Source organism: Schistocerca piceifrons, chromosome X (genome assembly GCF_021461385.2).
Source record: "Schistocerca piceifrons isolate TAMUIC-IGC-003096 chromosome X, iqSchPice1.1, whole genome shotgun sequence".
Taxonomy (NCBI): Eukaryota; Metazoa; Arthropoda; class Insecta; order Orthoptera; family Acrididae; genus Schistocerca; species Schistocerca piceifrons.
This window is the reverse complement of record NC_060149.1, coordinates 648,436,743-648,464,031: the sequence shown is the minus strand read 5'-3', so window position 1 is coordinate 648,464,031 and position 27,289 is coordinate 648,436,743. Positions and strand designations below refer to the sequence as shown.

Genomic DNA, 27,289 nt, shown 5'->3' with positions numbered 1-27,289 from the left:
GTCTATTGACAACTCAAGCGTCTGCTATTTGGTGAGTGATATTCTTTAATCAAAAAGTATTTACATTTTACAAGAACTTTCCTACGACACTGCATTAAAAGAGGCAGTTAAATTACAAATTAATATGAAGCACGTGTTATGATTTTATGCCAACATTTCACGAAAAATATTTGGTGTGGATCCAAACTGGGAACACAGAAATTGTTGTTTAAGCCAGCTGTGTAGGTGATTCCTGCCCATATTCCCAACCTCATGACATACAGTCTTCACTGGAAACACCGAGCGAGGTGGCACAGTGGTTAGACACTGGACTCACATTCGGGAGGACGACGGTTCAATCCCGCGTCCGGCCATCCTGATTTAGGTTTTCCGTGATTTCCCTAAATCATTCCGGGCAAATGCCGGGATGGTTCCTCTGAAAGGGCACGGCCAACTTCCTTCCCCATCCTTCCCTAATCCGATGAGACCTATGACCACGCTGTCTGGTCTCCTTCCCCAACCAACCAACCAACCAACCAACCTTCACTGGAAACATTGCTTTATCCACATATATGAGGTGAGCAAGGGAGGAGGATAAAAATTGACTTATCTTTCCATTTTTTTGTGTCCTTATAAATCTAATGTGAATAAGTAGTGGTGCATAAAGCTTTTGGGAGATTATTGTAAACTATATTGATATTAAATTTCTTGAGTAATACCCTTGTTCCAAGAATTGGCTGCACACTTTAGAGCACAGTCAAACTTGTGCTAGTTTAAGGATAGTATTTCCCCATTTATAGCCACATATTTTGATAATTAGTTATTGAATGATATTGCCATTATTTGTGGAAGTGTTTACCAGTGTATCGGTGGCTGGAGGGCGGAACATGAGTGGCATCTTGTTTGTGCCAATGACAATTGAAACTGTCCAGGCATTTAGTAATTCTGACTGCCTCTCTGACTTCTTGTTTACATTTATACAGTAGTTTTGATAAAATGTGAATGTATGCACTGTCTAAATCCTGACCACATTTTTCAGTGTGTTCATCTATGGCTGACTTGATGGGTTGCTTGAGGTGCAGCTCACTCATGCTCTTTTAAGAATTCTTTATGCCCAACCTCTCTCATACTCTACCCTACAGCCACTAGTACAGCATCACATGCTTCCATGAGTTATGGCAACATACTCAGTAGCTAACTATCAACATCTATGGCAATAAAAGCAGGAAATACTGCAAGTCTGTTAGTATGTCACAGTGTGAGGCCTGTTCCTGGAAGAAGGCCTCAGCAAGAAGACTGAAATGTAGAGCCGGCCGAGGTGGCCGAGTAGTTCTAGGCGCTTCAGTCTGGAACCATGCAACCACTACTGTCGCAGGTTCGAATCCTGCCTCGGGCATGGATATGTGTGATGTCCTTAGGTTAGTTAGGTTTAAGTAGTTCTATGGGACTGATGACCTCAGATGTTAAGTCCCACAGTGCTCAGAGCCATTTGAACCATTTTTTGAAATGTAGAATCAGAATCACTGAAGCAAAATTTGAAGGCCTATGTTGTTATGCAACAAGCATCAGATGATTTTATTTCTACATTTTTGAAGCAACTGATGTGAGGAGTTGAACTGCTGTCGTTAGTAGAATGTAAATAATTTCTTGAATTTATTAAGTTTTTTCTTCTTGCAATGGACAATTTCAAAGGTAACCATTTTTTTCCAAATTAATGATGATGGTTCCATACTCAAGACACAGTACTTGTACACAAGTTACAGAAAAATATATGTGTGAATTTATCAAGTTGAATTTATTACCTCTTACAGGTATTAGATCACAGAGCAAACCCAACGACATTATGAATGAAGTCTACAGAGCAATGAAAGCGCTAAACTATGTGAGTATTGAATTGTGTAGTTTTTTTAAATATTCAGCAGTTTCAGTGGTTGGTGAACTTACAAATACTTTTTATTACTTGTTCAACATTTTACACCAGTGCAATATTTTCCTCATATTTTTGTTCTATTTGCAGTGATGTATTACATTTTCATGAATGCCAGATAAAGCAAATTGCAGCTAAATTCTTAAATTAGCTGTCAAGTATCAATTGTGTTCAGAGTGTTTAAGTGCAAAATTGTTTCTTATATATTGTGTGATGACAGATAAAATCATGGCCATTCTGCTTGGTATCAGTATTTTAGTGTTTTTTTTTTGTTGTACTTGCTGCGGTAAGTTTGTGTACCGGATATCATAAAATCTGATAAATGAAGAATACTAAGAGTATTTCAAGCAAAAGTTTGGACATTTTGATTTCCATTTCAAAGCATGTATAAAATGAATCTTTACCAGAATGTAAAATTTGTGCCTTAACGTACTTATAAAATACTGAACTGTGAAGGGAAGCTTTTTTCGTAGGTTATCTGAACACTTAGTAGCACACTGAAGGAAAATTTAACATTGATTATTTGTCTTTGAATGTAAAGGTAAATTTGGGTATACTTAATGATCTTTGGTACCTGAAAAACAGTTATAAGTTTTGTTTAGTGCAGAATCAGTTCCAGTGTCTTCCTAATAAGTAAGAATTGGCAGCCATCACAGTCAGAAGTCACTCGCAGAATTCACAGTCAGAAGTCACTCGCAGAATTCAACAATCAAAGCACAAATGTCAAAAAGAGATGGGCATGGAAATACTAAGGGTGCTGGTCAGAGTAATAGCATATGTAATACCATGCTATGTTGCAAACCTAGTTAAGAGTCTTTGATCCACCATTGTTGTCCACTGAGGGAGATAGGATGGGAGCAGATATCCCATGAGTACATTTCAACCTCCATCCATCAGAGTACATGATAATGACAACTCCATCTGTTGTCAAAATATTGTGTTTATCTATCTCAAAGATAGATAGTGGCACAACTTGACTAGAAGAAGGGATCACTTGGTAGGACATGTTCTGAGACATCGAGGGATCACCAATTTAGTATTGGAGGGCAGCGTGGAGGGTAAAAATTGTAGAGGGAGACCAAGAGATGAATACACTAAGCAGATTCAGAAGGATGTAGGCTGCAGTAGGTACTGGGAGATGAAGAAGATTGCACAGGATAGGGTAGCATGGAGAGCTGCATCAAACCAGTCTCAGGACTGAAGACCACAACAACAACATCTCAAAGATCTGGATGTTCACTTGAGAAGTCTTTGTACATGCCAGGAAAAAATAAAGAATCTTTTTGTTATTATACCTCAAATAATTTGCTTTCTTAAAGCAGTATGATGCATGTCACAGAAACACTAAAAAAATGACTTTGAAGTTTCCAAAAACTGTTGAGAATAAAATTAAAACATTTGGAGCATGTGTGTAGGTGAGTGTGTAACATTCTAGTATTGTAATGGCATTGGCTAGGTTGATTGTTGCTAGTAGTTATTTTTATTTCACTTCTGTATTTATCATCAAACTGAAATGTTGGATAACAAAATATTGAATCTTAATTTTTCAACTAAACTAACAGATTTTTTATTTTTTATTACTAATTGGGTGAAAATTAAAGTTTAGTGTATAAATGTGAAACTTCAGTTAGAAAATAAACAACATTTTTATTTCTAGAGATGGGACAGTATTATTAATATAGGTAATATTCAAAATAAGAAAATTCAGTAATGTTTTTTCATTTAACAAGAAGACATTTCACATTTTTGTTCTAAATTTTAATTTTCTCTGAATACCTAGTGAAACCTTATAACCAAATACCTCTGGAATCAGAGGACATTCAGAAAACTGCAATACCTACACCGTTTGACTCTTTGAATTAGCATATGTGTCTTATGGCGTATGGGACATAGCACAGACTTTCTAGCACTTTATTGGTTAAGTTTAGTGGGAAATAGACTTCTGCTTTGCATACACAAATATGTGGCATCATCACCCTCAGGAGAACATGAAAGACACATACGCTTAGTTTTATGATGGTTTGGTGACTATGGAATCTTCATAAATCTGGTTAATGTGTCATTTGTGCTAACGAAGTGACGTTTCTGGGATTTTGGGTTATCGCAACATGTATGTATCTGCCTATGGAGCACATCACTGCACGTATCTCTTCCACAACCCCAAAAACGGCACACAAAATGCATCGGTACCTGCAGATGATAAACTTTTACCATCATTTTTTACCCCAAGCACCACTCTGTGCTGTACCAGCCAGCCCCAAAGTGCATGGTTCCATGCCTGTCATTTGGACTGATGAACTACAGGAAGCATTTGAAGCCTGCCAGACAAGCCTCACACAAGGTGCCCTCCTTGCTCATCTGATCACTGACACCCCACTAGCTATTTTCTCAGATGCCATTTCTCATGCTGTTGGTGCTGTGCTACAACAGAAAATGTGGTGTCACCGCCAGACACCACACTTGCTAGGTGGTAGCCTTTAAATCGGCCGCGGTCCGGTACGTCGGACCCGCTTGTCGCCACTGTCAGTGATTTCAGACCGAGCGTCACCACACAGCAGGTCTAGAGAGACTTCCTAGCACTCACCCCAGTTGTACAGCCGACGTTAATAGCAATGGTTCACTGACAAATACGCTCTCATTTGCCGAGACGATAGTTAGCATAGCCTTCAGCTATGTCATTTGCTACGACCTAGCAAGGCGCCATTACCAGTTTATATTTAGTGTAATAATGTCTAAACAAGAGCGATGTTCTCCAATTGTGGATTAAAGTTAAGTATTCCAAGAACTACGTTCTTTTCTTTATAGGATAATTACTTTACCTTGTTCCAGACCTCACGCCAATCTGTGTGAGCTTAACGCGTGCCTTTCGGCTACCTCCGAGTGGCTTGGCTGTCTTGCCACGCCACTACAGAATGTAAATTGGCATTGGCAGCCTCTGGGTTTATTCTCCAAAAATATCACAGATGCTCAGTGATCATGGCCAATATTTTACACAGAACTTTTGTCAGATGGAAGGGCATGCTTTCGTTGTACATACAGACCATCGGCCACTGACTCATATTTTCACAGCCTCAAAATAACTATTTCCCAGTGCAAATCAACCACTAAATGTTAATTTGCAATTAACGACAGATCTTTGTAATGGCATCAGCATTCTCTTCTTACATACCTGCCTTCTGGATATGTAAATGACAAATGGAAGACATTCCCCTTCCCTTTGCCCTTCAGCATGCTGAATTATGTAATGAACCATTCACTTTGCCTCACGATATGGCCACGGGCCGTAATTCCATTCATAATCAGGTGATACAACATCCGATTGTTACTCAACACTTCCATCCCCTCAGGGTCTTCAACTGTTTTTAGTTGAACAGTGTCTTCCCTTTGCCGTGTCAAGATCGTATCATCTTTCCAATACAAGGCCAACATTCATCAACAGTTACTGGCTGACTAGCCTCACCAGCATTCTCTGCAAACTGCTTGAAAGGATGGTTACCCAGCGATTATGCTGGCTTCTTAAATCTTGAAGCTTTATGTCCCTGTATCAGTGTGGTTTCCAGGAAGAAAAATCCACTACTGACCATCTGGTTAGGTTGGAAACAGCAGTCTGATAGGCTTTTTGTAAATGCCCCAACACTTCATTGCAGTCTTTTTTGACAAACGTAAGGTATATGACAATGCCTGCTGCCATCACATTTTACTTGTCCTCTACGACCGGGGCTTTTGAGGATCCCTACCATATTTCACTCGTCAGTTTTTAGCCCACCGGTTGGCGTTGATTAGGGATGGTATTTCGCTCAGCTCTCCATGGGTCCAAGAGAACGGTGTCCCACAGACCTCTGTACTAAGTGTCCGGACTGGTCAGGCCTGCACTGTATGTCGATGACTTGCGCTTGGTACAGCTCCCACTCTGTAGTATTGGCTAGACATTAGCTCCAGGGCACTGTCCAATGGGCGTTTGCTTGGACCCTATCCTATTGTTTCCAGTTCTCTCCTGCAAAAACAAGGTTCATGCATTTCTGTCACTGTACCATGGTCCATCGTGATCCAGAACTCTGCTTGGATACACAGTACTTGGACATTGTTGCACAGTCCTGAATTGTGGGACTCCTCTTTGAAAGAAGCTGACTTGGCTGCCCCATATTTGCCAACAAAAGACTAACCGCATGTGAAAGTTAATGCTCTCTGCTTCATTGCCAACACTTCTTGCGATGTGGATAGCACTACTCTCCTTCCTGTCTGCTAGGCTCGGATCCAATCCCACTTTGACTATGGTTGCTAGGCTTACGCCTCGGTGGCACCTTTGGCATTGAAATTGTGAGACCCAATCCATCATTGTGGAGTTGAACTGGCTACAGGCACCTTCCGGACTGGTCCCTTAGACAGTCTCCTTGCCAAATTGAGGCTCTTTCCACTTCAATTCCCATGGAACCAACTATTGCTCACCTATGCATTCAAAAATTTCCCAATCATACAACATATCCTATTAATTTTGCGTACAAGTGACATTGACCCAGTGACACTCATCTTCACACAGGATTACCAGTTGGAATGTGCCTTGCAGCCCTCTGCCAGCATCTCTGCCTACCCTCCCTAGAATGTAATCCCTGTGTTTTCTCGCACAACCCCCTTTGCTTGGTACCCAGGCAATAAATTAGGACCAATCTACAAGGGTCATTTCAGTGGTTCTGCGCACTGTGGGATTCTGCACACTGTGGGATTCTGTATTCCTAGCAGGGCACCTTTATTGTTGAGCTTCCTGATTACTCAGGTCACCTCATGGGAAGCTTCATCAGTTATATCAAAATGTTTTCCGTGGAGTTGTTCCTTCAGTTTGGGAAACAAATCAAAGTTGGGTGAGCTCATATCAGGACTGTATGGTGGTTGGGAAGTATTTCCCATTCGTAGTTGTCTAGCATTTCTTTCACTGGTAGGGCAATATGCAGGCATGTGTTATTGTGCAAAATGATGACACCAAATGCAAGTATGTCAGGCGTTCTTTGACAAATTTTCGTGTGCAAAACATTTTGCAGAAACAGCTCGTAGTATGAAGGTGGTTTGAAAAGTTCTCAGAACAGAATAGAAAAAAAGTTCTTACATCGGTGAAACTTTTTTTTATTTTTCAATGTAGTCTCCTTGCAGATTAATGCACTAGGTCCAGCGATATTCCAGTGCCTTGCTCCCATCTCGAAAACAAGCTTCCTCCAGGCCTGCAGAATAGTTGTCAACTCCGGCTATTAATTCTTTGTTTGAAGTGAATCTTCATCCAGCAAGAAAAATTTTCAGTGTATGGAAGAGGTGGAAGTCTGATGGAGCCATATCAGGTGAATAAGGTGGGCTTGGCAACAATTCATACCTTTGTTCAAGTAATTTTGCCATGGTGACGGCACATGTGTGCGGACACGCATTGTCTTGATGGATGATGACTTTCTTCCTTGCAAAACCTGGCTGTGGTACGTATATCTTTTGTTGCAGTTTGTCCAGGAGGTTAGTGTAGTATTCTCCAGTAATTGTTCATCCAGTGGGAGATAATCTACAAACAGAATCCCCTTCGCATCCCGGAACATCGATGTCTCGACCTTTCCCGCCGAAGGAATTGTCTTTACTTTCTTTGGTGGCAGAGAATCAGCATGTTTACACTGCTTTGACTGTTGTTTTGTCTCTGGGGTATAGTAGTGCACCCAATTTTCATCTGTGGTCACAAACTGGCACAAAAAATCTTGTTCGTTCCTCCTAAAATGGGCCAAACGTTGTTCCGATATCTCCATTCTCATGTGTTTTTGATCCAGCATCAAGAGTCGTGGTACCCATCTTGCAGATAATTTTTTCATTTCTAATTCTTCAGTTAGAATGTGATATACCCTTTCAGACGACATCTGGCAAGCGTGAGCAATTTCATGCACTTTCAGTCGGCGATCCTCCATGACCATTTTGTGCACTTTTGCAATGATTTCCGGCGTAGTGACACATCTTGGCCGACCACTGCGCAGATCATCATCTAAGCTCTACCGACCAAATTTAAATTCATTTGTCCACTTGGCAACAGTAGAATATGAAGGAGCAGAGTCCTCCAGTGTATTTGTAAATCGACAGGAATGTCCTTTGCTTTCATACCTTTCTTTACGAAGTACTTCATCACTGCACAAATCTCGATATTTTTTCAGTCTTCGCAAATCACTACACGGGAACAACAACAAAGCCACATCATTGCCACAGCTCCCTTCCAAGATCACTGATGTGGCACATGTTTACAGGCAACAGTCCAATGAATAACACGTGAATAACTCATTGCGCTAGTGTTGACCTCTCGTGGTGATTCCGAGAACTTTTCAAACCACCCTCGTATGCACGTGTTACAGACATCCCATGGGGCATTCTGTTCATTGCTGCTATGACTCCATTCATTTCATACCAAAAGATCATCATCATCAATGTCAGCTTTGATTGTTGGTGGCGGAATTTCGGAATTTTTTTGGACATGAAGAGTTGGAACTTTTCCATTACGAAGACTGAGACTTTAGTTCTGGCTCAAAATCTTGTATCCAGGTTTCATCAAGAGCAACAACGCTTTTCAGAATCTGTTCTCTGTGTGTTTGATAACACTGAAGCAATTCTTCTGCAATCTGCTTTCTACTCTTCACTCAGGTCATGTGAAACCAATCTGACAGCAACTTTTCTCATCTTTAACTTTTCAGTTATGATTCTGTAAATTAAAGTGACAGACATTCTGGGATCATATGCAATTTTCTCACATTTTTCTCATCAATCTTCTCTCAAAATGTTAAAAATTACCTGAGAGATGTAGTCTGCTATAGCTGACGGTTTTGCACTTCTTGTGCTTACCCAAACTTCCTGGAAATGAGCAGACCACCATGATACTGTGCTACAATCTACTACACTACTCCCACACACCTCTCTCAAAGCATTGTAAATTTCCGTTGGGTTCTTTTCACGTAAATATTTGATTGTGATGTAGGAACACTGTTCATTACGTGTAATCTGACCTGACTCCATATCAACTTCATTTTTAAACTGAATTACTCACGACACAGCCATGTGAATCAGCAAAGACATATGACCATCATGCCTAAAGTCTTGCTCACAGCTGATGTGAATTTTAGCTTGATCACACCACCAAAATGGTCATGCAAGTGCAGTGTGCAGGACTTTTGAAATGATGTTTATATTTCGAAGACCAAAAGTCACAGCCACCCTCAAGACCTTCTTGCATCTGTTCCTTTCAGTTATTCAGGATATCAGAGTGGAATTTACACTGAAAGCTCTAAAACCATGTATGGGGCAGGTTATGCTTTTACATCTCCCTCCAATCAGGAACACCATTTGTTGCTGGAAATATCTAGCATTTTTTCAATGAAACTGAGGGACATTAACAGAGACCTCCATTTTATTAAATGGGCCTCGCTTGACTGCCTTTTAATATGTAGTGACCCCATGGGCAAACTCCAGACCATTTCACATTGTTACTCTTGTCACCCTGTGATATCTGTAATTCATGACCTTCACTCTGAACTTGATCGTACTGCCTGCTCAGTTGTCTTTTTCTGGGTCCCACACATGTAGGTATCCTAGGGAACAAACTGGCCAGCTGTTTGGCTAGAGACTTAATTACTCATCCCCCATTCACTTTGAGAACACCAGGAGTGCATTTGAAGGTGCAACGAAGGCCTCTGCTCACTCAGACATAGAACATCATCTGGTGGGCTATTGCCACCTAACACCACACTGTCGGGGAGACTGCTGCTGCAGTGTACTCTTCCTTCCATTCCTCCCAGAAGGAATCCACCATTGTATGATGCCTCTACATTGGTCGTACCTGACTAACACACAGTTTTTGTTGTGCATTGTAGTTGTATAGCCTTACTGACAATTGCTCATATCTTGGTGGAATGCCCCCTCCTTCTGGCTGACCCTGCTGAGCATGGTCTTTTGAATTCTTCATCTCTCATGTTGTCAGACAACTCATGGACAATTGAACTGGTTCTTTCTTTTCTCTGTGACTGTTTTTTTTTTCCAGATATAACATTTTATGGGGTGAGAGCGGGACAGATTGGGTTGGGGTATCTCCTGCCACGTGCTGGGTCAAAGAGACCCTCGACCCTGACCACTTTGCCTGCTGCCCCCTCATCCCTCCTTTCCTCTGTTTTCATTACTTTTAGGCAGTTAGCTTCTTTTTCAGCTGCATCCTGTTTTGAAGTTTTAGGAATAGCACTCTGTTGATTAGTGGGTGCTGTCTTCCTCTTCAGTGCTTTGTCTATGAGGGATCAGAGGTGAGGACAGCTGGGAGGGCATGCCCCCTGCATGTGCAGAGCCCTGGGGGACAGCCATTTATTTCTCTCATCTTGTTTTATTACTGGTGGTCCAACTGATATCCAATACATTTTTAACCTTTTCCTTTCTGGATCTCTTGACTAAAAAGTACTCATTACTCCACTGCTTTCACCTGAAATTGGGTTGGTGGTGGTGGGGGGTTCCTCGCCATGGCTGAGTGCTGGAAGACTATTTGTCTGCTCTAACCTATGTAACTATATACGTTTACATCTCTGTAAATCATTCTTTCATCTCTGGCATCAGTATTACCTTCAGTGCCTCACTTTTACTACTCCTAAGTAATTTCCTCATCCAAGAACATTGCTGGTGGACATAACTACCTCTGAATGAATGAGCTCTTGACCAAGGAACTGATGATCTCACTGTTTAGTCCTTTACCCCAATCATCAACCAACTTTACAATGTCAGTCAGCAAGTAAATGGTTCAAACAACATTACCAACTATGCTTTGTCTAGAATAGAAAGCATTTCCACACCCGTGGATTGTGTCGATCTTGGCGACAGCACAAAATGGTGGCAAGGAGATAAGGATCTGCTGCAAGGTAAGACAGCCCTGCACCGACTTTGCATCTCACTGCAAGTGTGATAAGTCAGCATGCTGACAGTGGCTCTGTATGCCAAACCTTCTGTGATGATGGTCTATGTGGACTCGGCCATCCAGGAATCCTTACTAACAAGGGAACATTCCCAAGTGTCAATAAACAATTGTGTTATAACGCCAAGTTTAACAAATATATTTCAAGGACGACACAATACATGTAAGTCACAGATCACGTAAACAAAGTAAGACGTGTGTACACTGTGACAGTCAAATCAGCACTGAGTCCAAGTCTAGCGGCCGCTGGCTGGCTGGCCGCTTAGGTGGCATGGCTGCTGCATGGCTGGCAGGCAGTGCCGCATGTAGAGGATGCGCGTAACTGCGCGGCGGCACTTTGAAAGATTGGTGAGTCACAACACTTTTTCCCCCTTTGAATTTTTTGCACTGGTCTTGATGGAGGTGGCCTGTAGATTGCTAACATCCATAGGTGTTGTTTGACTGGCTGTAAAGTGTCGAGGAGGAGGCTTCCCGTATGGACGGAAGTGTCCCCGATGATTGTGGGTCGAGAGGACAGGAGACGTGGGGGTTGAATCTGCTGGGACCCCGTGCCCCAATCTGCCCATTGTGGCAGGTCCGGTTGTTACAACAGGAGACATGGCCGATGTGTCGGCGTCCGTAGGAGAAGCAGGTGAGTAGAGTTGCTACGACAGATGATGGTCATCTGGTTCCTGCATGGGCACGTCTCCTGATGCCGTTAGTTCTTGTGCTGGCACCGAGATGATGGTGAGAGGGCTGCGTTGTGATTAATGAGAGATTCCAAGATCCCGAGCATCAGGTAGAGCCGAAGGTGCTGTAGCAGCATTTAGAACAGGCCTTGCCGGCACACGAGACCGAAGCTGGTCCGAATGACTCACTGCAACACCCATGTCCGTCTGGATTTCATACAGGCGTCAGCCACGGTGTCGTAAGATGTGGCCAGGACACCATTTTGGCCGCCTGCCATATCTCCGTACCCATACAAGGTCGCCGGCAGCCGTGAGGTGGAAGGCCGTAGAAGATGAAGTAGCGTGCGGGGCTGTCGGCCATGTAAGAGCTCAGCCGGGCTGTGGTCGCCCATGGGGGTGAAACGGTAAGAAGCCAGAAATTGGAGAAGCGCATCATGAGCAGCAGAAGAAGTCAGGAGTTTACTCATCTGAGCCTTAAATGTGCGGACCAGTCGTTCACCCTCACCGTTTGACTGTGGATGGAACGGAGGGGCCGTGACATGCGTGATGCCGTGACGGGCACAAAAATCTGCGAAATTGGAAGAGGCAAATTGCGGACCATTATCAGTAACAAGAGTAGAGGGAAGGCTTTCCAAAGAGAAAATGCGAGCTAGAGCATTGGTGGTTGCCGCGGTGGTAGGCAACGTGCAACGGACAATGAAAGGAAAGTTAGAGTAGGCATCAATAACGAGAAGCCAATAAGTACCTAAGAAAGGTCCCGTGAAGTCAGCATGAATATGCTCCCAGGGCTTCTCAGGCGAAGGCCACAGTGACAAAGGTGACTTCGGGGCGGCGGCCTGTGATGTACAAGGGCCGCAGGCAGCGACCGTGTGTGAGATTTCAGAGTCGATGCTGGGCCAGTACACATGACGGTGTGCCAGAGATTTTGTGCGAGAGACACCGCAGTGCCCTTGGTGAAGGAGGTGCAAGACCGAAGCACACAAAGACGCAGCTACCACAACACGCGGCGAACCATTGTCAGTGGAAAGGAGGATAACACCATCCCTAGCCGTGAGACGGTAACGCAAAGCGTAGTAGTTCCGCAACAGATCAGAAGTCTTAGTGGACAGATGATCTGGCCAACCCTTTTGAATACAGCGTAAAACCCGGGAGAGGGTAGGATCAGAACCTGTAGCAGCCGCCAGCCGGTCCCCGGTGATGGGGAACCCGTCCACAACCCGCTGCTCGGCAACATCCAGGTGGAAACGCAAAAGTTCGTCCCTATCGAATGCCAGATCAGGACCCATGGGAAGGCGAGACAGTGCATCAGCTTTTGCATGTTGAGCCGTCGGCTGGAAACGAATCTCATAATTTAGACGAGACAAGTAAAGAGCCCAATGCTGGAGGCGGTTGTCGGGAAGTGAAATTGATGGATGAAACAATGAAACAAGTGGTTTGTGGTCCGTAACAAGATGAAATTTGGATCCGTAGAGAAAAATACCAAACTTATGAAGAGCATAAATAATGGCCAAAGCTTCTTTTTCAATTTGAGAATACTTTTGTTGGGCACCCGTGAGCGTTTTGGAGGCATAAGCAATGGGTTGTTCAGAACCGTCAGAAAAACGGTGCACAAGGACTGCATCAACCCCGTATTGAGAGGTGTCCGTGGCAAGAACAAGATGTTGGCCAGGTTGATTAGTAGCCAGGCACGGGACCTGTTTCAGCATAGTCTTCAATTTCTGGAAAGCCACATCGCATGATGCGGACCAGTGAAAAGACACGTTTTTATGCAACAGGTGATGCAACGGCTGAGCCACCGAAGCCGCAGATGGTAAAAACCTGTGATAGTATGCTATTTTCCCCAAGAAGGCCTGCAGTTTCTTAACAGGTGTAGGGCGAGGAAGGGCATCGATCGCAGCGACAGTTTGCTGATGCGGACGAATACCATCCCGAGAGAGTTGAAACCCCAAGTACGTGATAGATGCCTGAAAAAAATTTTGATTTCTGAAGATTACACTTAAGACCGGCAGTCTGTAAGACAAAAAAAAAGTGTGCGCAGATTCTGAAGATGTTCTTCAGTGGTGGCGCCATTGACAACAATGTAGTACATGTAATTTTGTACACCCCAGGACAGGGAGCAGTAATTGTTCCAAAAATCGCTGAAAGAGAGCAGGGGCACTGGCAACCCTGAATGGCAATCGTTGGTATTGATAGAGGCCGAAAGGTGTGTTAAGGACCAGAAACTGCCAGGAAGCAGCGTTGAGAGGAAGTTGATGACTAGCTTCTGACAGGTCAAGTTTAGAAAAATACTGGCCTCCAGCAAGTTTAGTGAACAGTTCTTCAGGTCGGGGCATAAGGTAAGTGTCGATGCTGCATTGAGCATTTACAGTGGCTTTGAAATCGCCACAGAGACGAATATCACCATTGGGCTTAGCAACGACAATGACAGGAGAGGACCACTCACTGGAAGTGACATCACGGACGGCCACAGGAATGGGCTGAGCCTGAAAAATCTTAGGCCAAGCAGTGGGTTTGACAGTGATATGAGCTTCAAAGTCGTTTGCACGGCCTAACCCAGGAGAAAAAAGGGACGAAAATGTCGTCGACAAGGAATCCAGTTGAGCATAAGGAATAGCATCAGAGACGATATTGACAGAGTCATCTATGGAGAACCCAAAAACGCGAAAGGCATCAAAATCAAAAAGATTCTCTGCGTTGCTATGGTTGACCACAAATATGGGAACAGTACGAACAACAGATTTGTAAGATACCTCAACATTAAATTGTCCCAAGACAGAAATCTTCTGTTTGTTGTACGTCCGTAATTGCCTAGTGACAGGTGATAGGATTGGAGAACCCAACTGAAGATACGTCTGAGTATTGATGATAGTGGCAGCAGAACCAGTATCCACCTGCATGCGAACATCCCGACCAAGGATTTGGACAGTGAGGAATAACTTCCCTGAAAGTGAAGAAGTACCATTGACAGACAACACAGAAGCGGAATCAGCATCACGTTCATGAACGTCAGGTTTGTGGTCGGATTTGCAAACGGATGACACATGACCCTTCTTTTTGCATTTGTAACACACGGCCAAACGTTGGGGACAGTCCTCCCGGGAATGTTTCGTAAAACACCGCGGACATGAAGAAAGTTGCCGTGGGTTTTGCTGCAGTTTCTTAGAGGTTTGTTTATGGGTAGGCCGAAGCTGCGCTTGGGAGCGTACTGCAGCCACGTCGGCCGGTGGGGACACTCCGCACTCTTCAACAGCACACAGAGGTTTTATTTCCCCGACATCACCCCCTGCCTGAGTGATGGATAGGATTTCATCTAGAGTCGGATTTGCCAACTGAAGGGCACGTTGCCTAACTTCTTCGTCGGGCGCCGACCGGATAATAGCATCCAGTACCATGGAATTGACATAGGATTCTTTGTGAACATCAGTAACAAATTTACACTTTCGACTGAAGCCGTGAAGTTCAGCAGCCCAAGCACGATAGGATTGATTCGGTTGTTTTTGACAACGATAAAAGGCAACACGAGAGGCTACCACATGCGTATGCTTTTGAAAATACACGGACAGAAGTGAGCACATTTTAGCAAAGGACAGAGATGCAGGATCTTTCAAAGGAGCCAATTGCAACAACAACCGATACATTTGAGGTGAAATCCATGAAAGGAACAGAGACTTACATGTTTGGTCATCTGCGACATGAAATGCCAAGAAGTGCTGTTGAAGACGTTTTTCGTAATCAGACCAGTCTTCCGCTGTCTCGTCGTAAAGAGGAAAAGCAGGTAGAGACAATGACGAGAGACGCCCCGCATTGGATGCCACAACGAAATCACGAATTGCAGATGTGAGAAGGGTTTGCTGTTCAATGAGACCTTGCAATAGTTACTCTAAAGTAGCCATGGAAACCTGTGGGTCAACGATGAAAAAGAAAAATTCACTACTTCATCGCCAATTGTTATAACGTCAAGTTTAACAATTATATTTCAAGGACAATACAATACATGTTAGTCACAGATCAAGTAAACAAAGAAAGACGTGTGTACACTGTAACAGCCAAATCAGCACTGAGTCCAAGTCTAGTGGCCGCTGGCTGGCTGACCGCTTAGGTGGCGTGGCTGCTGCAGGGCTGGCAGACAGCGCCACATGTAGAGGACGCACGTAACTGCGCGGCGGCACTTTGAAAGATTGGCAAGTCACAACAAATTGTGATGAAACTTGGTGGGTGAAATAATGCAATACATATTTCTTTAGTTTTATGTATTTATTATTATTATTAATTATTTTATTCTTGCCCAATTTCACTTTTAAGGGGTGAAATACACCCAGAAAGATAATTTGGCATATTGGATTTGGAGGGAATATCTTTCAAATGAAAATATATATATATATAAAATATTTCTCATATAAAAGTTGATATGTAATTAATGTTCTTGAAAACTGTATACTCGAATTTTGTAATAATTTGAAATTTTGCAGAATACCCCATCGCCATTAATTAAGTTTGAAAAATTAAAACTTTTTTACAACATATATAAAAGAAGCTTTTGAGCTACATATGTCCATGTGTAATAAAGCTGTGTCTGAAATACAATTTTTGGAAACTAAGCTGTACACAGTGTGCTTTTAGAGTATTTTCAGCATACCTAATTAAAGTATCTAAACATTCATTGTTAGTCTAGTCATGTATTTTATTTATATTTATTTTATGTTTTATATAGTTATTTTACCTTCATTCTTCATCAGATTACTATTTCACATAAGTGTATTGTGTTAGTTGAAAATAATAAGTAACTCATTATTATGATACAAAATAATTACAGTAATGATAAGTTGAAAATAATAAGTAACTCATTATTATGATACAAACTAATTACAGTAATGATAATCTATAGATAAATGCTTAGCACATAACATTGTCCTGCACTATGCACTTAAAACAAATGGAATTTCTTCACGTAATACAGAGGATGGAGAACACAATGTAAACCAAAATTCTCCAGGATTTCAAATTGTCATAAACGCTCTTCTAAATATTCTGATTTGTGGGAGGCATATTTCAGTACATTGGTAAGCCGAGGCAAAAAGAAGTGGTTATGTACTAGTACTGCAGCTTCTTTATATTGTTTCTCAAATGGAGATTGACATCAAAATCATTCAACAGTCGCATTCGGGAGGACGACGGTTCAATCCCGTCTCCAGCCTTCCTGATTTAGGTTTTCCGTGATTTCCCTAAATCGTTTCAGGCAAATGCCGGGATGGCTCCTTTGAAAGGGCACGGCCGATTTCCTTCCCACTCCTTCCCTAACCTGAGCTTGCGCTCCGTCTCTAATGACCTCGTTGTCAACGGGACGTTAAACACTAACCACCACCACCATCATTCAACAGTATTAGATCTGAAAGACTTTTCGTAAGGTTTTTCTAACATTGAAAGCTGTATACGTACCACGTCTGTACGTGTAATATTGAGTCCTGTGAGATCACCAGATGAACAAGTTTCTTGCCGTCAAATATGATAGTCAAAACAATTTTTTCCCTCTGGCAATTCACCTTCTCATAGTTTTAAAAGACACTAATGATGAGTTCAGACCAAGAATTCAAGAATTCTTTTTGAAGCCCCAAATGTCCCTGTGACAGAATTGAAATCTGATAAACAAATGTCCAACCAGCTTGAAAGATATTTGAAAGATGTTTTCTTTCCCAGTGACAGAAAAAAATCTTATTATTGTTAAATTCTTAGGGCTGTCAGTGTGAAAGAACTGTATAGAGCATCATACCTGAGGACAAGAAACTTGTTCGTCTGGTGATCCCAAAGGGCTCAATGGCACACGTGCACAGTTGTGAGATATATACAGCTTTTGATGTTGGAAGAACTTCATGAGAAGTTCTAGTTCTGTTGAATGATTTTGATGTCAGTCTCCACCTGAGAAACAATATAATTAAGCTGCAGTCGCTAATACATAATCAATTCTTTTTCCCAAGACTTACCATTGTACTGAAATAAATCAGAATATTTGAAGAATCGCCCATGACAGTTTGAAATCCTAGTGAATTTTGTTTTATGTCATGTTCTCCATCAAGTATATTATGTGGAGAAATTTCAGTTATTTTATGTACATGGTGTAAGAAAACATTGTGTTTTAAGTATTTACTTATGGATTATCATTATTATCATAATTTTGTATCATGATAATGAGTTACTTATTATTTTCAATTAACAAAATACATATATGTGAAATGGTAGTTTGAAAAAGAACGAATGTAAAACATAAAATAACAACTTAAAACACAAAACTAATATAAATAAAATAAATAATTAGACCAATATTGAATGGTTAGATATTTTAATTAGATATGTTGCAAATACTTTGACAGCACATCGTGTACTGCTTATTTCCCAAAAATGGTAGTTCAGAAAGTAGCTTTATTGCTCATGGATGTATGTAGCTGGAAAGCTTCTTTTATCTATGTTGTAACAGAAGTCTTCATTTTTCAGAGTTAAGTAATGGAGGTGGGATATCTTGCAAAGTTTCAAATTATTACAAAATTTGATTATATAGTGTTCAAGAACATTATTTACATATCAGCTTTCATACGAGAAACATTTTTATATATCATTGTTTCAAAGATATTCCTTCTCTATGGAATGTTTACTGAACAGGGCATGGGACTTCAGTCTCCCCCCCCCCCCCCCCCCCCCACTCTCTCTCTCTCTCTCTCTCTCTCTCTCTCTCTCTCTCTCTCTCTCTCTCTCTCTCTGTGTGTGTGTGTGTGTGTGTGTGTGTGTGTGTGTGTGTGTATGCGCGCGCGCGCAATGCTAACATCAGTGAGGTTTCGAACAACACTTTTGATCAGAAGTTTATGTGGCTGCAAAATCTGATGTACTTTAGAATTCAATGCATCAGAACATGTAATATCTTAAAAATATGTTGCACAATGAGTAGAGGGAGGAGATCAAGCCTGTATGCTCCAATTTAGTACAGCTTCTGTGTGGCCGTGGCTTGATTATGATTGCATGCTGTGTATGGATCCATCAGATTATCATACTTAAAGCTATTGGATATAGTCCACAATATAGGAATTAGTTTGGCTACAGGGGTATTTAGAAGTAATCTTATTCCCAGGCTTTGTACCAAGGCAGGCACAGTGCCATTTCACACCATGCAGCAGCTACTCAATGTTGGAATTAGTTAGGCTACATGGGTGTTGAGAAGTAGACTTATTACCAGCCTCTGCACCAAGCCTGCTACACTGCCATTTCACAACACACAGCAACTACTCATGCTGCAACAAGCAATTTATAATACATAATACATTCCATAGCTCGTGTGTGTATACTGTATTGTGCCATACCATACCATACCATACCATACCATAACTAACAACCCATGGAGGGACTTCAGTAATCGTCCATTAGCAATGAGGCCATTTCAGATCCTTCCAAAAAGCCACTATTTGGAAACAGTTGAGGCAGATATTAATGTTTGGAGCAAGGTTGGACTAAATCAACACCTTGACTTCTTAAGACCCCAGAATTGTTTTAAATTTGCCTAATTTTAGAAAAGAAAGCATTCCATATGTGATTTTTGGATCTTTGTAGTAACTTAGATGAGCACTACAGTCTCATCATTGTGCATACAGAAATGTCAGAACAGGAAGACTCCAAAGGTTGCTCAGTAGTTTTTTCTGATCATGTTTTCAAGCTCTACTTGCCAGATACCTTTACTGTGTACAGAGTTGTACAGTCAACAAAACAAAATTGTTTACATGTCTCAAGCTTGGGTACCTTTGATTGTGTACAGTTTGCCCGAATGGCAATAGCAGCAGCACTACATTAACACACTTTTAGCAGTGTATTTGTTCCTTTGTTATTGTAATGATTTTATATACTGTAGTGAACTCCAGAAATTGCTTCTGATATCACATAACATGAAAATTACAAATGAGAACTCCCCACACTGGGAGCCAACAATTAATTGATGTCAGCAAATAAATGAAACCAAACACAAAAGGTTATGAGATTAAGAGGTTGTGATAAATGGAACAGATTGCATAGATGATGAGAACACGAAAAAAAAGGTATTTTTTTCAGCACCGTTTACACAGAACAGAACAAAATTACAAATCTCAGGGCCAATTTGACTGGGCATGGATACGACGCAGTTATTGAGGGGAAGCAAGGAAGGATAGATGAATCATCTCACCATTATTTTAGATCATTTGTTGTGTCGTGCTGTTGGCAGAAGGTGCTGTGTCAGTATGATGCGTAGTCTTACAGCTGTGCAGTCTGAGTTGAATGCTCTCATCTCAGTCGCAGCGTTGCGGTGAGGCCCAGGCACAGCTTGTCTGGCCGTTGTGGGTTGCATGGCCAAAGCAGTGATATCACAGTGTTGGAAGGCGGATGTTGGCAATGGATGGAAGAGATATCATGTCCTCTTGCTTCTGCACTGCCTCACTGACTTTCCTCTTCACTCCTCATCCCTCTCTCAGCTCAAAGGTTCCTTGAAATTTTCTCCTCTCACAGCGTTGTCATTGGCAGACTCAACTTGCAATGCTGCCCGATGACTGTTCTGTTATGTGCCCACTCCTCTCAGTGCAGGGTGGAAACTTCTTATCTTGCATGGGCCAGTGTGTGACTCTTTCTCACGATTTCACCAGCACGGTTGGCACATTCTTGTGATGTTTTTCTGCATTCTGAAGTTATTGTGAGAGCATCTGTACAACACTTCTTTCTCTGCGTGAGTCCTGGACGGACTCGTGCTGCATGGCTTCGTTCAGAGTCTGTTGGCAATGTGAGTTAGAAGGAACATCCTTACTGTACAGAGAACATCTTTTTAAGAAGGCTGACATCTTTCACAAGCCTCTCTGTGCAAATTCTTCATGCTTTGTGTACACTTCTTTCAGTGCCTGTGTGGTGCTGTAATCGTTAACACAATCTTGCTTTCTATAGCAGATAAAATGTCTGCTGCTAAGCCAGAAGAACACTCATGCTTTCATGTGTGAACACTTGATGTTCTATCCTAATGACTACAGGGGTCCATTAGTTTTCGACACGCTTCTCATTGTCTGCTAGACTCTTTGCAGTGTGTCCATTCTTAACCGAGGTGAGGGCATCCACCTGCCTACCCCCTGTGTGTTTGTAGAATGGCACTGGTGTCCACTTCTTGGGCACTCACCGCATGGGGTTTGGCTGGCTTTCTCCATGGCCACTGGCAGTGTGAGTCAGCAAAGGAGGTCCCCGGTGGAGGTATCACAGTTATGATTATCTGTGAGTGCACATAATTACCACATATTCTTTTATTTATACATTATAACACATTTATCTGTTTGAAATGGCAAGATGCTACTGCCTTGAATAAACAATAAGAGCAGTTTTGTATATCTGCTTGTGCATCTACATACATACACTGCAAGCCAACATGTGGTGCCCGGCCGCAGGTACCACTACTAGTCATTTTATTCCTCTTCCCCCCCCCCCCCCCCCCCCTCCCTGAGGCAGTGTTACTTGATCGAATCTGTGGTCAACTTACCACGGATCAGTATATGCACATCATGAAACATACTGTGGTGCCGAGTGTGAGGATGTATTATCTCAGTGGAGTGATTCCAGTTCCAGTATGACCACTTACTGGTTCACACAAATCAGATCATTCAGCAATGGTTTTTGCAAAAGGCTGATGTCATCCTGATTGACCATCCTGTTTAAGTGCCAGACTTGAATCCCATTGAAAATTTATGGGCCAAAATGAAGTGTCATATGAACTTAAACTAGCCAACACTCACCCCTATCATACATGACCAACTGTGGGATCCAGTGTTGGATACATGGGAGTGTCTCATGGACAATAAGAACACATTGACAGGAAAATTAAAAAAAAAAAAATTAAATTAAATTAAATTAAAAAAAATTGCAACACCAACAAGGAGTTGTGTGACAAAATGAAAGTTGGTGGGCTTGTTTCTATATGTGAAGGGTGTTCTCTATTCATATTTCACACCAGTCACATAAGACTAGCACTAATAGTGCCATTATGAGGATCCAAATCAGTTTTATTTTAAATACACGCAGTAATGATCATGAGCATGAGTTACCTTTGAGCTTAGAAATGGTGAGTTTATGTTAGTCATGAATGCCTTTAGAACGACAAACACGCCATTATCAACACCTCACTGACTTTGAATGAAGTCATGTAATAGGGCTACGAGAAACTGTTTGTTCCATCTGTGATACTTAAAAAAGACTTGGCAGGAATGTAGCCACTGTACATAATTGCTGGCAGCGGTGGTCATGAGAATGTATGGTCGCAAGAAGATGGGGCTCCGGATGGCTATGAGGCACTACCAAGAGGTAAGACCAACGTGTTTGGTGTATGTCTCTGGTGCATTGTACTCCATCTGTAGCAGTTGGCACCACAATGACACAACGAACTGCTACAAATTGGTTACTTCAAGGACAACTCCAAGCCAGAAGCCTTGTAGCATGCGTTCCACTGAACCCAAACCACCACCATTTGCAAGTTCAGTGCTGTCAAGCGAAAGCTCATTTGGGAGGGGGGGGGGGGGCAGAGTGGGGTCTGTTGTGTTTCCTGATTAAAGATGGTTCTGTGTCCGTGCCAGTAATGGCTGTGTGTTGGTTAGGAGGAGGTCAGTTGAGGGCTTGCAACCAACCTGTCTGCGTGCTAAACACACTGGACATAGACCTGGAGTTATGGTGTGGGGTGCGATTTTGTATGACAGCAGGAGCACACTCATGGTTATCCCATGTGCCCTGATTGCAAATTTGTATGTCCATCTGCCGATTAAACCTGTTGTGCTGCCATTCATGAACAGCATTCCAGTGGTTTTTTTCCAATAGGATAACACTCATGCATATACCTCTGTTGTAACCCAACATGCTCTACGGAGTGTTGATATGTTGACTTGGCCTGCTCGACCCCAGATCTGTCTCCAATTGAGCATATATGGGACATCATTGAATGACAATTCTAACGTCATCCACGAACAGCATTAATCATCCCAATATTGACCAACCAAGTGCAACAGGCATGGACCTTCATCCCACAAAGTGACATCCAACACCTAAACAACACAATTCATACACATTTGCATTATTGCATTCAACATTCTGGTGATTACACCTGTTATTAATGTACCAGCATTTCACATTTGCAATGGCTTATCTCACGCTTACATTAATCTGTGGTCTCACAATGTTAATCAGTTAAATATGTTATCTAAACAAATATATTCCTAAAATTTCATTGCTCTATGTTAATTATTTTTTGGTGTTGCGATATTTCTTACTATCAGTGTATTTACAGAGGCTGACCACCTCCATACTTCTTCAGGTGAGGCCGGTATTACAGGTAATGCCAGTGGTGGGTCGACCTCATACTAGTCTCATCCCTGATGTGAAAGTTCGCTTGCTTCCAGTACTCCACTTTATATTACAACAATTGATATAGCTGTATGTTAATCTGAAATCTACATGAAATCATTGTACTTAAGATTTTATTTACTGAATTTGTACTACTAAACAACTAATACAATTAAATTTGGGAAAAAGGTCAGTTTGAATTGAAAAGTTGTCGTAATAAGATACAGTCAGAGAAAACGCTTAATATTGTCGCAGAAGAAGCTGAGTAGTACAGTCATCGGGGGTAGTGGTTATGATACTAGACTGTTGCATGGAGGGTCATGAGTTCAAAACTCCCCTGGACTGTAAAATTTTAATTTCTATATTCCGTTCGAGTACATTTTAGAAGTATCCACAAATGTTAAGAATCATCGTACTGGAATGTTCTGTAACTGTATATATACCATGTGTGTTCTGGCCGGAGGCAGTTCACTCCGCACTCTTGTATGTGCAAGTGCTGAGTAAACCTTCGTTAAGTGAAGTTAGTGTTCGTCATTCATCTAATTACACCTTCTTCTACATAATATCAACCAATACAAGAACATTTTAACTTATAACATAATAGTATTCTCTTCCTTACCACACCTCCAACATTTTTAGCATTTATTTTGGTAAATAGGTGCATTAAGGGCATACAAAAGTTCTTTTTCACATTAACATTCTTCAGGAGCAGAAGGATAGCATTGTCCTCAGTTAAATTTGTATGACTCAGAACAATTGGAAGATTATGTTTCCTGTGTTTTTTCTCTTGCTCTCTTTCAAGTATAAAAACTTTAGCTTCTGTTCTCTTTGATTCTGCCACAGCTTTTGTTATCTTTGAATTGTTTCAAATGTTCCCGGTATGGGAACAACATTAGTTACTTAACAGATTCAGAACATGCTGAGTCTGCTAGAGCAGAGGTGGCTCTTGATGTGCCTTGCTGATTTTGAGAGCTGGCCATATACCATTTGGGCCCACATATACTCTGTTTACATCTCGTGTGTCAAACTTCTGATGTATTGCAAAGTCATTGTCTCTAAGTACATGCCCATTACATGGGAAGAGTCTCAGTTTTCAGAGTCTGTTTATAACATTTCCCATTGTTACTACTCTCAAGTAGACCACTCCAAATAACCTTGTAATAAAATATAAGGCTACTACTTGAAATGAATTATTTTCCCATCAGGTTTCTATTTCTTGGGATAAGGTGTTTTAAATGGTCCCATAAATTTCACACAAGGGGCTGCATTTTATGCTGGGAATGTGGTTCTAAGCAGATGATGTGGACATGGTTTTCTCTTGTTTTGTCTGTCATAACTTAACTTAACTTAACTCTTCCCAAACAGGCCATGAACGCCCAATGGTACCGACCAGCTGCCATGTCATCCTCAGCCCACAGGCGTCACTGGATGCGGATGCAGATGTGGAGGGGCATGTGGTCAGCACACTGCTCTCCTGGCCGTATGCCAGTTTCTGAGACTGGAGCCACTAATTCTCAATCAGGTAGCTCCTCAGTTTGCCCCACGAGGGTTAGTTTGCCTCACAAGGGTTGAGTGCACCCCGCTTACCAACAGTGCTCGGCAGACCGGATGGTCACCCATCCAAGTGCTAGCCCAGCTCGACAGCACTTCACTTTGGTTGTCTGATGGGAACTGTTGTCAGCACTGCGGCAAGACTGTTGGCTTTGTCATACAAATGTGATATAATGCCCATCAAGTAGTAGCACAACAGGAACATTACCAGATGGCTTCACAAAGTTCACAAAATTTTCAAACCACTTGGTAAAAACATGGGTCTGAATCCAGCTACCCAGGGTGGCAAGGTGAGGTTACCCCAATATGAGATAGCGTGTGCTAATATGAGATATTGCAGAGTATTAGGATACCCATGGTATTGTATATTAGGCATAAGCAGTAGAATGTTAGCCTCATAGTTAGGCTGTGTGGTTTGAAGCTAGTTAAGCTACGTGGTTTGAAGGACGATTCATTGTATCAAATGAAAGGGTACTTTGTGAAGAATATAATCATATGAATATTGTTTCAATAGTTACTCAGCTTCACATATTAAAGCCCTACAAGTTCAAACACTCAAAAAACTTGAAGTTCAACAATCTCCAGCCCCATAATGTCTTATTGTAACCGCCATACACCTCAGGTACTATGAGAACTAAGTTCTGATACTTCCCAACAGAACTGAGCACTTATTTTAGTCAGAACCTAGCTGTCTCATTTTATTTGCAAACTCACAGATCACCAAAATTATTGAGTTTTGTTTCCTTTGAAACTGTATTCAGTGCTTATCCTGTGAATTGGAAGGTCGTGCAAATTTTGTACCTGCTTATCTCTTTCATATCATTATACACATCCAACCTGATATAATAAACATTTTCTGATGTAATTTGAATGTCTTATTCAAACCGATCACGTCAAATCGTTGAACTTATTCTTCCCAGCATAATTGTAAGTTTACTTAAGGACCAAATTTTATGAGTTAAGCATTTATTGTCTCATACCCTGATTGCATCTTAAGGACTTTTTTTTTTCTGCTGCACCTGCTTTCCTGTTCTCTCTGCTACTTCTGTGAATAGTTTTATCCACAGACGAAGCTCTCCTCTTGAGAACTTAATTTGGACTTGATTATTTTTGGAATTGAGAATGGTAGTGAATTTTGGTGTTCCCAAATAAAAAGGCAAAAGTAGTATGTTGAGCTTGACACTTGCATTTGAGTGCATAATTTAAAAAAAAGTATATTGTTGCACACAGTACAAGTGAAAACTGGCTTTTGAATTTGTTTATTTGATGCATCACAGAATGGTACAACTTATAACAACATACAACAACACCCGGGAGCAATACAAAGTCGATCGCATAACAATGTGTCCAAATCTTGAGGGCTGCAAGGTAGCTAACAGTTAAAGGCACAGCATGGCCTGATCCTGAAGGTTCGCATTGTCCTAATATAGGAAAGCGTAGATATCATCGGCATTGGTGGTACTAGTTTTGAGTTGGCACTTGCAACCTGTGTTGCAGACTCACACTGGGGGCCAATGGAGGGAGCCTCTGGCATTGGTCCCCACATGCACAGCTAATGAGCCTTAACTCAGCGCATAAAATGTCTGTGGCATGCTGGTGTACAGAGTTGCTTGTGTGGCTGGTGTAGCTATAGCCCAGCATGGGCATTAATGGGGAGAAAGTGTTGCAACAGTGTGCGACATGATTACACACTGAGAGTGCCTGATGTGGGACTTAGCCATTTCCATTCACATCTACATCAGTATTGCACAATCCACCTGACAGTGTGCAGCAGAGGGTACTTTTGGTACCACTAACTGATTATCCGTTCCCTTTTCCATTCAAGAATTTTGTCATTGTGGTCATTTTGTGACTAGTAGGCTTTCCTGGTGTAATAAGTCTTGAAAGTCTCTTCGAGTTTGCTGCCGTATCCTAAAATCAACTTGACTCGATGTTTTGGCAGTCCAACTGGTCGCCATCTTCAGGAGAATGCTGCTTCAGCTGATGAGTCCCACTGAGAACTGATGCCAGGCTGCATATCAATGTCCTATATAGGCCACCGTTCAGTAGACGGTGCATGCGCCACCCATCATGGTTGCTGCCCTCCAAGACAGGGAGGTGGTGCCGCCCTTAGTAGAACACTGCTGGCAACAGTATATCGCACTCAGGGCCGCACCGAAGAATGTTCAGTTTTGATGCGAGATATAGGATTCCACGTCTTGCTAAGAGGAAACCCATTGTCTCTGTTGATTAAATTATTTGCCAACCTAATTTCAATCACCTCTTTATAGACACTGTTCCAAAAACTGGAAATGTTGGCAACTATCACAGTTTCATCAAATTTCATACTGTGTCCCTCATTTAAGCAGTATTCTGCTACTGCTGATTTTTCCAGCTGTTGTAGCCTCGTATGATGGTGATGTTCCACACACCTGTCATGAACTGTGCGAATCGAATGGCCAATGTAAGCCTTCCCACACTGACACAGAATTTTGTATACACTGGGTTTCCTAAGCCCCAAATCATCTTTAACAGAGCCGAGTAGTGCCCCAATCTTAGAAAGTGGACGGAACACACTCTTAATGTACTGATCTATGTTCCTCTTCATGCACCTCCAGAGATGGTCCAAACTCCATAGCCCGATGAATCTGCTTCTCGGAGTATCCACTTTCCTTAAAAACAGCCATCAAATGCGCAAGTCGATTTGCAGCCTGGCATCAGTTCTTAGCAGGACTCATCAGCAGAAGCAGCATTCTCCTGAAGATGGCAACCAGTTAGATCACCGAAATGTTGATTCAAGTTGATTTTAGGATCTGGCAGCAAACCCGAAGAGACTTTCAAGATTGTGGTCATTTTGTCAGATATTTGTGGGAG

At 42.0% G+C, this 27,289-nt stretch overlaps 1 protein-coding gene across 1 annotated transcript in view; it reads left to right on the top strand.

Moving 5' to 3' along the window:
- Positions 1–27,289, top strand: part of LOC124721152 (5'-AMP-activated protein kinase catalytic subunit alpha-2) — a 172,656-nt gene that overhangs the window by 93,759 nt on the left and 51,608 nt on the right. Inside the window, exon 10 of the mRNA XM_047245972.1 lies at positions 1,791–1,861. Within this exon, the coding sequence (XP_047101928.1) occupies positions 1,791–1,861 (71 nt within the window). The remainder of the gene's footprint in view (positions 1–1,790; positions 1,862–27,289) is intronic.